This window comes from Rhineura floridana, chromosome 4 (genome assembly GCF_030035675.1).
Source record: "Rhineura floridana isolate rRhiFlo1 chromosome 4, rRhiFlo1.hap2, whole genome shotgun sequence".
In the NCBI taxonomy this organism is placed as follows: Eukaryota; Metazoa; Chordata; class Lepidosauria; order Squamata; family Rhineuridae; genus Rhineura; species Rhineura floridana.
Window position 1 is genome coordinate 84,047,881 of NC_084483.1, and position 14,722 is coordinate 84,062,602.

General features: G+C 41.7%; 2 protein-coding genes across 4 annotated transcripts in view; one reads left to right on the forward strand and one right to left on the reverse strand.

The window, feature by feature from the left end:
* Positions 1 to 14,722, reverse strand: part of PDSS2 (decaprenyl diphosphate synthase subunit 2) — a 123,345-nt gene that overhangs the window by 42,633 nt on the left and 65,990 nt on the right. For all 3 annotated transcript variants that reach the window (XM_061623519.1, XM_061623518.1, XM_061623517.1), the window contains one exon: positions 2,407 to 2,605. In XM_061623519.1, coding sequence (XP_061479503.1) covers positions 2,407 to 2,605 — 199 coding nt within the window. The remainder of the gene's footprint in view (positions 1 to 2,406; positions 2,606 to 14,722) is intronic.
* Positions 1 to 14,722, forward strand: part of LOC133383223 (uncharacterized) — a 53,425-nt gene that overhangs the window by 26,344 nt on the left and 12,359 nt on the right. The gene's annotated exons all lie outside the window — the stretch shown is intronic.

Sequence of the window (14,722 nt, forward strand, 5' to 3'; positions counted from 1 at the left end):
GGATTTCTTCAGGAGTGGTCTCACTACCGCCTCTTTTAGGCAGTCAGGGACCACTCCCTCTCTCAAAGAGGCGTTTATTATCTCCTTGGCCCAGCCGGCGGTTCCGGTCCTGCCAGCTTTCACCAGCCAAGAGGGGCAAGGGTCCAGAACAGATGTGGTCGCCCGCACCAGTCCAAGGATCTTGTCAACATCCTCAAGCTGTACAGACTGAAACTCATCCAATAAATAAGGACAAGACCGCGTTCTGGATGCTTCGTTGGAACTCACTGTCATAACATTGGAGTCTAAGTCCCGGCGAATGCATGCGATCTTATTCTGGAAGTGCCTCGCGAACTCATCACAGCGGGCTACAGATGATTCCATAATATCCCGAGGGCCAGAATGTAAAAGCCCTCGTACAATTTTAAAGAGCTCCGCCGGGCGGGAGAGAGATGCCTTAATTGTGGCAGCAAAATATCTCTTTTTTGCTGCCCTCACCGCTACTATATACCGCTTAGAAGAAGCACTTACCAAAGCATAATTGCATTCGTCAGGAGTTCGCCTCCATCTGCACTCAAGCCTCCTCCTCTCTTGCTTCATCACTCTCAGCTCCACGGTATACCATGGAGCTGTATGAGCTCTACATAGGAGGGGGCGCATGGGAGCGATCGTGTCAACCGCCCGGGTCATCTCCGTATTCCACAATCCAACCAGGGCTTCGACATATGCATACTAGAGTTTCTGTGCAGGTCCCCCCCCCCTAAAATCCATTCTTCCTGGCTACATGCTGAAACCAAGGATTCTTAATAGGGGAGGAAACAGCAGCAACAGCTCCACCTGCTCTCCAACTTAAGGTAGAAGTTCTTTGTGCATTACAGGTCAGAACTAGGAAGTCAAATAGAGCAGGGTCAAGCGATGGAGGTGTCCAGTGTTGTGTGACTTCTAATTCATAGCTATCTGAACATTTTAATTAGGTTGGCATAAGAGTTAGACTATCTGGCTTTCAAATGACAGGAACTGGCTGCATGATCAGGCATAATATTTATATGGACTATTACAATGCAAATTTAGACATGTCTACTCAGAAGGAAGCCCCAGTGAGTCCAGGTAAGTGTGTATAGTGTGTATAGAATTCTGTGTGTATAGAAGGGTTTTTCTGGCCTTAACCCAGTCATATATCATCAAATTCAACAACGGGTTAGTAAGTGAGCTGAAATCTCATTTCACAAAGCAGAAAAAAAAATAATGGTGGAAAAACTTGATGGCTTTCTATACTTTATGTAAAATACACACACAAATCTAAAAAACCCATATCTTTCAAAAGAATACCAAGTCAAGTTAGTGCAACTGTCAAGAATTTTTACAGCTTATATTCCAACTGTTCAGGCTTTTTAAGACGCAAGAAAGAATGAGTTGATAAATAAATTGCCTGTATTCTACTTATGGTATATAGAAAGTATTAAAGCATTCAGGTGTCAAAAGTGGGAGAAAGTGTTAACATGTTTTGGCAGAACTTTCAGATGATTTCTCAAGCGATTAAGCAGCACAAGTGGTTTTTAGGCTACTATGCTTCAATTTGCTACAGATTTGATTTGTGGCAAGCTTGAAATAATTACATGTTTTTGCCCAAGTACTTAAAGACAGAATAACGAGAAGTACTGTATCCATCAGTTTGAGTAAAACTGCGAATTTTTTATGGCTACTTTCCTCCTTGATAGTAAATGCAGTAAAGATCAAGTTCACAAAATAACTTTCTGTGCATGTTAGCATGCATGTAAACAGAATATGTTCAGCAGACAAGACAGTACATCTCTCTGTCCTTATGTACATGAAACAGAATGTGAACCAGGCCATAACCAAGATAACCAACCAGCAATTCCTGTAAACACTGTTGCTCTAAGTTCTATCCTTATCTAGTACATGTGAATAATCCACACATTCACATTTTTCCATGGGAACACATGTCCAAGGATGGATTGGACTTTTCACATGAATAGAAAAAGGTCATGTACGATGCAGACCTAAAATCCCAGGAAAAGATGATATATTTGCCCACACACACTAGTTTTAAATCTGTACTAAACACTATTATTAATATTTAAAAGGGAAGTAGTTTAGAATTTCACTGAACAATGTTCAATTTACTTTATTATTTCTGCATATGACGGGCATAGGTTTGCTATCTTACTGGTGACATCTTTGAGAGTAAATGTGGTTAACACAGAGTTAGATTTATAGCACGCAGTGTGACATAGTTGACATATATCTGGTAAATTTTCAGAAAGCTGGGCAGCACATACAATTTTATATGACATCTGTTGCCTCAAGGGGCATGGATTTGTAACAAAACTAGCTCACAAAAGGTAGCAGAGAAATCTACTGAAATACAAAGTAAAGCTTCCTTTAAAGTAATAAAACCCACATTACCTTAGTATTTTGCAGTTGAGCAAGGCTTGTGCATGCATTCGCTAGGAGAAAATCACCACTTAGGATAGCTATTTTATTACCGAACTGCATGTCTTTCAATGGGCCATCCGATGATGTCAATTCACCAATGTTTACTATTCCACGATGTACCAGGAAAGCTGTGTGAATCAACTCTGTAATCTCTGCCAGACTTCGTTGGCTTTAAAGCAAAGACAGGAAATAGATCAATTAGTTGTAAAACAGCTGTTGCCTACTACACAAAAATGTTGAAACCTGTAACAGATGGAGGTACTTATCAATGTAAATATAGCATTCAGTACTTTTGTGAACATACCATTTGGGGCCTATCCTGCCTGACAACCCCCTCTGATTGCGTTTGCTTCCATTTGAGGGCCAAGCTAAAAGTGACAGTCACGCATTGAAACAAGTGTGTTTAACCTGGCTGCTTCTAGCTTGATGAAAAAGTAGCTAGTACTAATCAGACTGAGGCATTGTGCTCATTTTCTGCAGAAGACAGCTTCTTACCTGGTTCCTTTTTGCTCTCCAAAGTGCTGTTTATTACAAGCAAGCTTCGGGGCCAGAAAGCAGCCAGGTAGTTGGCAATTTTTTGTTTTGTTTTGTTCACCGCCCAGAGAGCTATTCGCTATGGGCGGTTTAAAAATGAAACAAACAAATAAATAAATAAATAAATTATCAGCAGAAAACCTGTACAGCCCCATGGCTGCTTTTTCTCCAAAATATAACGGGCCAGGTTAAGTATGCTTGGTTAAATAAGTGGCTGATGTCTTGTGTAATTTGGCCCTGGCACAGGGATCTTTACTGTATTTCTTGAAATACTTAGCAATATAAAATAGCATTTAAAAGAAATCAAAGTGTGGATTCCCTACCTTCGTTCTTCAAATATATACTGACAACTCTAATTAGTGTTGGTAATTGTGAGTTAGAACAACCACAACAAGGGAGGATAGTTTTATCAAATTAGTCCAGCATTCTGTTTATATGCATTTTATCAGATAAATTATGGCAATGGGTGCATGGGACAGTGAAACTTTTAAGATACTAAAGAGCAGGTTCATAGGCTAGGAGTGCTCCTGGATCCATCTTTGTCACTAGAGGCCCAGGTGACCTCAGCGGCTAACAGTACCTTTTATCAGTTTTGGCTGGTAAGACAGCTGCGGCCATATCTGGAACAGGATAGCCGGACCACTGTTGTCCATGCACTGGTATCCTCCATGCTGGATTACTGTAACACGCTCTATGTGGGGTGCCCTTGAGGTTGGTCTGGAAGTTGCACCACCACATTTTGTACCAGCTGTGACTGCTCACTGGGGCAGGACATTGCCAACACGCTAACCTGCTGCTGAAATAATTGCACTGGCTGCCCATGAGCTACCAGGGTAAGTTCAAGGTGTTGGTTTTGGTGTATAAAGCCCTATACAGCTTGGGACCAGGACACCTGAAAGATCATCTTACCCCTTATAAATCCAGTCAATCACTGTGCTCTGCAGGTGAGGGCCTCTTGCAGATACAGTAGGGTCCCGCTCATAATGGCAGGTTCCGTTCCAGACTGCTGCTGTAAAGCGAAATGCGCCGTAAAGCAGAACGCATTGACTAACATTGTCTAAAATGGTGCCCAGCGCCTGAAAAACGCTGTAAAAGTGGAACAAGCGCCATAGGAGCAGGGCCTTTCTGCAATTGACAACCGCTGTATCGGTGGAATGCTGCAAAGCGGGGCCCTACTGTACCATCTCATCAGGAGATCCATTCCACACAACCTAGGAAGTGGACCTTTATTGTAGTGGCACCTAACCTTTGGAATTTCCTCCCCTTAAATATTAGACAGGCGTGGTCTCTGTTGTCTTTTTGGCAACTGATGAAGACTTTCCTCTTTCAACAAGCCTTTTAAGTCTACACCTGATCCTAGTCTGCATCTGCGCTGGAACTGTTTTTAAGATTTAAAAGAGTTTTTTTAAAAAAAAAGATGTTTTGTTTTTAATGTTTTATATGTGTTTTTAGTGTTTTGTCATTTGTTTGCTGCCCTAGGCTCCTTCTTGGAGGAAGGGTGGGATATAAATTTAATAAATAATAAACTTAACCTTTTTGTTTCAGAAAGAGGCAAGAATAAAAGCCATCTATTAATTGGGACACGAAATTACATTCTGTCATAACCTTATGTCTAAAGTAGGGGTAACACATCCTAGAGTGGAGAAAGAGGAGGGAGAGAGACTAACAAGACATCCTGATGCTCCTGCTGTTATTGTCAGGGCAGCCCTTGGAGAAAAATGTCTGTATCTACTCAGTTTATCAGATGGACAGCTGATCAACATTAAACAGACTCGCTCTGGGCAGATAGAGCCGAGATATCTGCCATGAATATCAATGAGAGCCCTCTGCTCTCAACAACTGAGGTCTGACTGCTGCAGATCCCAGGACATATGGGGATCCCTAGTGACAAGCACATAAAGCTGCAGCCTGCTCAACTGATGCTCATTTCCTCCATCTGAAGGTACATGTTAATATCCTGAGATCAGGCTCACCTCTCTGACCCCCCCCTCACTCTACCCCCAGCTATTGAACCAAAACCACTAATGAAGGAAACAACAATTCTCTCTGTACAGTTCACCACAAAAAGGTTACACAAATACATTAGTGTCATACTTTCCAAGTCTTCCTTTCCCAATTTTCCCCTTTGGTTTCTGTATTCTTTTTGCTCTCCAAACACCACCTATATTATTCAACCTACTGCATTAAAACTACCAGTCTTATATATTTAATATATTCAGTTTAAAATGTTACAGGATATCTTCTGATATGCATAGTAAATTTTTAATTAAAATGACCAATCAGGTAAAGCAACATTTTTCAAGTGAACGTATGAAATAGCAGTAGGCATTTCCTGAAGATTCTGAGCTCCTGGCTGTAGATATAATCACAGAGAAAATAGATGTTGTTTGCCAAATGGTAGAGAAAACACAATATGGAAGTGTAACATGAGGGAAGAATTGGTAAGAATGATCAAAATCTAGTGCCTAAAGCAATAGATTAAAACTTTAATTAGCTGATTTACAAAAAAGTTTACAAACTCACCACGACTCAGTCCCTAGAACCAGCTTTCAATACTCTCAGTATTCAAACATATTTAGAGAGAAGGACATATGTGTCAAAGCATTGTCCCCCTGGGGTCCCTTGCCCTCAGCACTCCAAGGGGGGTTCTTTGCTTCTGAGAACAGTCCCAACTCCTTTGGGTCTCTGCTTCTCAGGCAACAACGCTCCCTCCTTCAGGAGCAATTACTCCATAGTTCTGCCACCAACCTTCTTCCTGGTTCCTTTCTCTGAGAGAAGGGATCTCAGATACCTTTGTGAATATTGAAGGGATTAACCCTCAGTAATAAACGGTATTCAATAGCGTTCAGCAATCAAGGACTAGATTTAGAATCGCTAGTTCCAAGCCAATACACACCATTTATAAAAGAATAGTTTATTTAAAGGTAAGCAGAATGGTATATACAAAAGAGAACAACAGTTTGATTCTTTAAAGCTAATCACCCTCAGATGGGCTACATGAGGTACATTGGCATAACAAAGGAGAGTTCAATACAGACAAAGAATACAACAAAGATCTAGCTAAGCTAAGATCCTATACTTACAGAAGAGCTGCCTGGTTCCCAACCGGCATTTCTCTGTCAAACTTCAGCGAGTCGAGGTAGATGGAAAAAGGGAACAACGGCTGAAAGAACATCCTTCATTTTTATGGAGTTTGTCAGTCAACAAGGAGGAGGGAGGCAAATAGCCATATTTTGCCCCTGCTGGGATCCACTCCTTTGAAGCCTTTGAAGATGAGGGAGCTAGACAGCATCACCCAGGGGTCCTGATCTATAACACCCCCTGTTCCTGACTTTTAATCTCGGGAAGCCGATAAGGGATAACAGCTCAGGTTCAGTTGCATCCTCTTGCAAGGTTGCAAATTGTCTGTCTGACACTGAGCCTCGGATCTCCCCCAGTAGGGAGCCCTAGGGAACCACAGCCTCCCAGAATTCTCTCTGGTTGACCCATTTCAGCTTGACCAAAGTTAGCTATTCTTGACAATATGAGCATGCACAAAGTTCTCTTTCCTTACCATCTGCAGTCCCGCTTCATAGATATTTGGTTAGAAGCAGGGCCATGAGTAAGACAATGGATTGTATCCAATTAAGTTCTACTCAGTGTAGACCTATTGAGATTAATGTACCTAAGTTAGTCATGCCTATTATGCATGCATCTACTCTGATTATAACTTAGATGGATACAGCCAAATGTTTTTAATGCAGGTTTCTATCCTTAGTATGCATTATTTTTCCTAATTTATCATTGTCTATGATTTCTACTAGCTTTCCATTTTTCCTATTTTAATGCGGTATAAACAAAATACTGAGAATACCACACCAATCACCATAAAATCACATTTATACAACTCTGAAACATTAATTGCATAGGCAATCGTCTTACAAAAATAGTTTTTCTCTAGCCCTATTATGTAACTGTGAGACTGAATTGACAGTTATACACTGAGAACACCAAAAATAACAAGTGCCAACACAGAGCTAATAGAGGAATTAGGATTTAAAAAAAGAAATAGAAACACTGAAAATGTGTTTCAAAAAATCCAGCTTTCCCTCTTTCCCAAATGTTCAATTCTGCTTCTTTGACATTATTTCTTTAAGACTAAACTATTATAATCATCATTAGCTATTATGAACTATTTTGACTTGGTAGAGATATGGGTGTAACCAACAGTCTACAGACAGCTCTAGCATCAGAATTTCCTTATCCCAAAGTCTTACACCAGCTTGAGTTTAAGACCCAAATGCACTCATATATTTCACCTTAGTTGCACAAGCAAAGTTTAAAAGAAGTTAGTTCCAGTTTGGGCTCTATCCCCTTCATCAAGGGCCAGCACCACTGACATTTCTCCCATTCTGCCATCGATCCTATTTCACCCCATTCCATCATCTTTCCATGCTATGACTCCAGTCTTGAGCTGGCTATTTTGAGGATCAGCAATTGGCCCTTCTGCCACTACCAAAGTAGCCTCATGCACTGAGTACAAAAGAGCATAGGAAAGCTATAAAGGCAAGTCTGAATGGAGAACTCCCTCCCAAACTCCTTGGGAGCCTGAGTTTGGCAGACTCTGGCTCAGAGACTGTTCCTGCTCCACAGTGCATCCAGACCAGAAAACATTTAAAGATATGTTTAATTTGTCTGTTTGGGAAGCAACTAGAAAAGTAAAAAAGCTGTAATACATTGGAAAATCTGGACATGTAGCCACCATCATGACCAGTAAAATAGTCATCTTCACTGAGTGTATGTATGTGCACAGACCCTTGCATATGCACACACAACATGGATGCATGTAAGTGGTTTAAATGAGGCAGTATATATCGTCTAGAAGGCATGCAGCAGCTCTGAAGCAGTAGAGCTCAGTGGGTACAGTATACTGAATATTAGCAAATAAAACTATATAACCCAGATTAAAATGCATGGCAATGAACCATAACAATGTGTTGTTGTTGTTGTTGTTAGATTTATATCCCGCCCTTTCTCCCAGTAGGAGCCCAGGGTGGCAAACAAAAGCACTAAAAACACTTTAACACTTCATAAAAACAGACTTTAAAATATATTAAAACAAAACCACCATTAAAAACATATTAAAACAAAACAAAACAATGTATATCTTGCCAAAGATGCCTATAACACAACAAACTTATTTTTCACATGAATAGAATAAAAAAAGGTTTCTGTTATATTTGGCATACCATTTGCAGCAATTTTCTGAATTGACTGTCAATTTTGACAAGATGCATTAAAAACCCACACAACTTTTAATATGTTCACATTTCCTCAGATCATAACATATTTTATGCCTAACACTTACTTTTGACTAATTTCTGCTGTTTTCAACTACAGAAAAACCAATCACCTACTTCTACGATTAGGTTAGGAAAGTGTGTCACTCATGGAGAGGGTCCTATTGCTAGCTATACACATTTTAAGTCAGCAAGAAGGGAGCCTTTTTGAAAACGCAGTGTGCAGATAATCATTTACTAATAGACGTTTCAGTTGTCTCAATATTAAATCTACCCTTGCATTTGAAGGGCATTGCCCTATCTCAGGATCATATTACATTGCAATCAATGGGTATTCATAATAACAATGATTAAATGTGGATTTGTCAGTGCGTTCTGGAAACCACACTACAGTGTAACAAAATGGCACAACAATCAGTGCAAAGCACCAATAATAAATAAAACTATAAATGCAGAACGCATATGAATCTAACCTGTTAAGATTAACACTTTTCAAACCATTTTAAAAAAAGAAACTGGGAATCTAACATTTGATGCTCATGCTTTAATTTTGTTATAGTTTTTAGTTTCAAACGTATAAAGTTATTCTAGGGGCCCAGTCCAATTATTTGAGCTTGAATATCCCTATATCAGAAATCTCCCTCTCACATATGTAAAACTACACACATATCTAGAGTTTTGAACAGAAGAGAATCTGAATCATGCCCCATGTGTTTCCATTATTCTGTTTTATAGTCTATTATTTGGAATAATAAATTTTAAGGTCACACAACTATATGCAAGAAATAAGATTAATCAACAGTTTTATTGGCAAGGGATGTTTTTCTTCCCTCCATGCTGGCAAACATTTCTACCTAGCTGTGTCTGAAAGAGAGGTGGGGCAATGAGCCTGCTCTCTGCTCATCAACCTCACTGGGACCAATTGCCATTTGGCTCTTTCCCTCCAGAAATGTCTCACCAGCAGGCATTACACCTGGGCTCCTACTGGGAGGAAGGGTGGGATATAAATCTAATACATAATAATAACAATAATAATAAATTGATGAATTTACTAATTTTCCTCTTCCCTCCCTGTTCCTTCTTTCCTTTTGTATTGTGCCTGTTAAGTTGTAGCCCACTGTTTTAACCTGTGAACTTCCTTGAGTTCACGAGCAGAAATGTGGTACATATAAACGTAGTAAATAAAACAACAGAAGGGAGGGATATATGTCTCTGTACAGGAAAACAGATGGTATACGGAAAAGGATTTCTAGGCTTGTAAAGTGCACATGTGGAAAATATAGGACGTTTCTGTGTGATTTCATGAAGTCAAAAAACATTGCACTAATGCAGTGGTAGGGAACTACTGGCCCTCCAGATGTTTTGGACTCCAGCTCCTAACAGTCGTAGCCAGCATAGTCAATGGTCAGGGATGATGAGAGTTGTAGTCCGGCAACATCTGGGGAACCACCCCTGTACTAATTTAACAAAGCAGCATGCAAATTGCACTTGTGCAGTACCTGCACCCCTAAATCCCCTGGAAAACAAAATTAACTTGTTGGGTCTGCTTGTATTTGGATCATCAGAGAGATTCAAGGTAAGCATATTTTATCTCCAAGAGGAATGGAAGGAAACTGGTGCTCCAGTCAACCTAAGCAATGGTTCCTAGCACTGTTGCCTAACAAAAGGTTCTCACTTTTATCTTACGATACATCTCATCCAACAAAGTTCATATACTGGACTCACTGGAAATCACAGAAACATTATCCCCTTCTTCAAGGTGATGGTCATATGGGGCCAAATTCAGGTCAATTCATATGAGGTGGAATTCAGATCCTGAATTCATATGATGTGGAGCTGCCCAATTAAAGCTCGTTTTGGGGTGATGTTTTGGTAAACATTAATTTAGTACTGAAAGCCTTGCTGTACTTTTAAAGGTTGCAAACTATATCCTCACTGTTTAGAAACTGCCACCAGGCCATGCATGCAACAGGAACAGCTAAGCATCTGCTAATGCAGCATTGGAAAGGGAAGACAGTTCCTTCCACACAACAATGGGTTCACAATTTGCATTCCTTTCCTCTCTTTGGGTTGCATATTAAGAGGATGAATATGAAGACATATGATCAGCTACATGTGTATAATTTGCTAGATGAGGAACCTTGAGCATAAAATTGGATATAGATCAGAATGTATATTCAAGCATGGATGCTTTCTGTCCACACTGCTTTCAATGGGATGCTCTTTAAATGCACCTTGCCATCCATATACTGGTGCAACTAGTCTCTCAGATAGCTTTTCAAAGTGCAAATAATGTTGATTTGGGGCATTTGTTTTTAAGATCAGATTGTTGTTTTTTTAAAAAGGGAAACTACTAACATCTTTAATATCCTCAAAAGGAGAATTTGCTTTGAGATAATGTAATACAACCAGTAAAGTCAAACAGTAAATGAAAAGCAAGAGGCCAACCAGAAAGCCTTCACCCCTACTTGCAAACACAGAAATGTATTATTCCTGTCTAGAATATTAAAGTTAAGCACACAGGAATACACTTGTCCCTATTCAGAAAACTAAAAACCTCATATCTGCAAGCTGACTGCTCCTTAATTTGATCCAACCCATGACTTAGGGTGCAACCAGGGGGGGGGGAGTCTCTGAATCCAGAAGTAGATCAGAGTGTAGAGTTAGGGTACTACTGAAGAGATGGTTGGCACAGTCACCTATATCCAAGATCACCAATCACCTGTTTGAGCAAAACCAATTCTAAGCACGCACGTACACACACACTCCAGAACTGACCATCTGTTCTGCGGAGGAGGATCTGTGTAGGTGGTCTTTTGCTGCACACAGGAAATCTGGATTGGGACTCAGATCTGAAAGACAGCTTATAACCCCCTTATTATAGTTTCCTATATGCTAGTCCTAACTAGGCAAGTCACATATATTAAATGCAGCATGTCAAATCATTCACAATTACAGTCTATATCAATACAGATTATGCCAGATGGTAATGAGCCATACACAAAGAGCTATCCATCCAAAATAATCACGCTGTTTTCCACAGAACTGTTGAAGAGGTTATGGTTTATTACACCGTACTCATTAGATATACAGTGCCAGCATTAGCAAATTTTCCTTCATTTGTGTCTCATTTAAGATTCTACCTCCACAAGCATATTCAAATTAGTACACAAGGTTAAAACCATTATTTATTTATTTATTTATTTTATTTAATTTATATACCGCCCGAAGCCCGAAGGCTCTCTGGGCGGTGTACATAAAAGGTAAAAGCAAGGACAATATATAAATACAATAAATACCATAACTCAAAAAACAAAAACATACAAACAATACAAGAACCAAACAACATCCTGAATACAACATAGTAATAAAATACTATAAAAATACACTTTAAAATGCCTGGGAGTATAAAAAGGTTTTCACCTGGCGCCGAAAAGATAGCAGCGTCGGCGCCAGGTGCAATAAAATTAAGTTGTATTTTATGTTATAGAAACTGTAGATCAAAGGCCCTTAAACCTATTCTTTTTAAAATTGTCCAGAGAGTAGTAAGAGATAAAAGAAATATACTTTGTATCAAAGTCTATACTTAGTAAAACAGATTAATACAATACTTGAATTGTTCCAAATAAAGGCAAGCTACATTAAAATATTTAGACTACAGATTAAGAAAACGTGGAATTAGCAGAAAAAATGAACTGCTAGCCTTGAGTTTACCACTTTGCGTTTATCTGAGGTTGGCACTAGAGTGGCTGAGGATGAACAAACTAAAATTTAATCCAGGCAGAACTAAGGTGCTGTTGTTTGGGGGACAATCCAATCCAAGAGCTGTACAGCCTGTTCCAGATGAGGTTGCACTCCCCCGTAAGTATCTCGTGGGTGCTGCTGGGTCTGGCATCACTTCTGGATGTCCAGATGGCGGTGGTGACCAGGAGCACTTTTGAGCACTTTTTACCACTTTACCAATGCCCTTACCTGAAGAAGGCAATCCTGGACAGTCATTCATACTATGGTAACAATATTCAAGTTGAACTATTCTAATATGGGGCTGCCCTTGAAAAGTCTTCACAAACTACAATTAGTCCAAAATGCAGCAGCCAGACCACTGGGAGAACCAGGCCCTGCAGGAGAAAGAAAGCATCGCCCCATGGGAAGGAGAGGCTGCTGCTGCTGTGCTGCTGCTGCTGCGGGACCACCACCTCCACCACCCTTCCCAGAGGGACTTCTGCCTGGCAGGACCAGGCCCCAGGTACCCAGCCAGCCAGGACTGATTCTTACCACCTGTCCCTCTTTGGAGGGATACATAAGCCGGCTGGCTGAGTTGGCCTGGGAGACCCAGGCCCTGCAGGAGAAAGAAAGCATCGCCCCAAGGGAAGGAGAGGCTGCTGCTCTTGCTGCTGTGCTGCTCCTTTCTTTTTCTTTTTCTTTACTTTTTGTTGGTGTGTTGATGCAATTTGAGATGAATGGGTGCCTGATTATATGAATGTATGTTTGTTTATATGCTGTATATATGGCTGTATATATAGCTGTTTTTATACGTTTAATTGTTGTATATTTTAGTTGTATTATGTGCTTCAGAGAGAGTTTTATCCATCAGGCGGGGAGACTTGAGGGGGCCCCAATTGCCGTAGTGACGGGCAAAGGAAGGTATGGCGCTGTGAGAAGGACGTGCCAGGTAAGGGGAACGCGGTCCAGACATGTTGTGGCTGTGCCTTGTTCCGGTCCTTCCCACACCCGCAAGGTCGTTGGTAGTCCTATCAGCCAACTCTCAGATCTCCAGTTGCTGTTATTAAATGCCAGATCGGTATATAATAAAACCTCCCTCGTCCACGATTTGATTGTGGATGAGGCAGCCGATCTGGCATGTATAACCGAGACCTGGGTGGGTGAGCAGGGAGGAGTTGGTCTCTCTCAGCTCTGCCCACCGGGGTACCTGGTCCAGCATCATGGTAGATCTGAGGGTCGGGGAGGTGGGGTTGCTGTCGTCTATAAGAGTTCCATCTCACTCACCAAGCACCATGTTCATTCAGTTACTGGCCTGGAGTGTTTGCACCTTGTGTTGGGCCAGAGGGACAGGCTGGGAATCCTTTTGGTGTACCGCCCACCTTGCTGCCCAATGGCTTCCCTAACTGAGCTGGCGGAAGTGGTCTCGGATATATTGTTGAGGTCCCCCAGACTAATAGTACTGGGGGATTTCAACATTCATGCCGAGACCACTTTGTCTGGCGCGGCTCAGGACTTCATGGCTTCCATGACAGCCATGGGGCTGTCTCAATATGTTAGTGGTCCAACACATGTATCGGGGCACACTCTAGACCTTGTTTTTGCTACTGAGCATGGGGAAAGTGATCTGGATCTGGGGAGTTTTACAACACTCCCTTTGTCATGGACAGACCACTGCTTGCTGAAGTTTAGACTTTCAGTAACCTCTTCCCTCTGCAAGGGTGGGGGACTTATTAAAATGGTCCGCCCCCGGAGACTAATGGATCCTGAAGGTTTTCAAAGGGCTCTGGGGGATTTTCCGGCTGATAGGACTGGCGCTCCTGCTGAAGCCCTGGTCGCTCTGTGGAATACGGAGATGACCCGGGCTGTAAACACGATCGCTCCTGCACGCCCTCTCCTGTGTAGAGCTCATACAGCTCCATGGTATACTCCGGAGCTGAGAGCGATGAAGCAAGATAGGAGGAGGCTTGAGCGGAAATGGAGACGAACTCCCGACGGATACAATTATGCGCTGGTTAGTGCTTCGACTAAGCTCTATGTAGGAGCAGTGAAGGCAGCTAAAAAACATCATTTTGCTGCCACTATTAAATCATCTCTTTGCCGCCCAGCGGAGCTCTTTCGAGTTGTCCGGGGGCTTCTCCATTCAAACCCTCCGGACACGGTGGAATCATCGGAGGCCCGCTGTAATCAGTTTGCCGATCACTTCCAGAATAAGATCTCATGTATCCGCCGGGACCTAAACTCTCAAGTTATAGCAGTAGATCCTAGTGAGGTGTCCGGAGCACAGTCTTGTCCTGTTTTGTTGGATGAGCTTCAGTTGGTTCAACTCGAGGACGTGGACAAGGTGTTTGGACAGGTACGTGCAACCACTTCGGTACTGGATCCTTGCCCCTCCTGGCTGATAAAAACTAGCAGGAATGGAACAGGTAGCTGGGCCAAGGAAGTGATAAATGCCTCTTTACGAGAGGGAGTGGTCCCGGGCTGTCTGAAAGAGGCAGTGGTGAGACCACTCCTGAAAAAGCCTTCCTTGGACCCAGACAATTTTAACAGCTACAGGCCAGTGGCGAATGTTCCATTCCTGGGCAAGGTCTTGGAACGGGTGGTTGCTGGCCAGCTCCAGGCGCTATTGGATGAAACTGATTATCTAGATCCATTTCAATCGGGTTTTAGGCCCGGTTTTGGCACTGAGACAGCCTTGGTCGCCCTGTACGATGACCTATGTCGGGAAAGAGACAGAGGGAGTGTAACTCTGT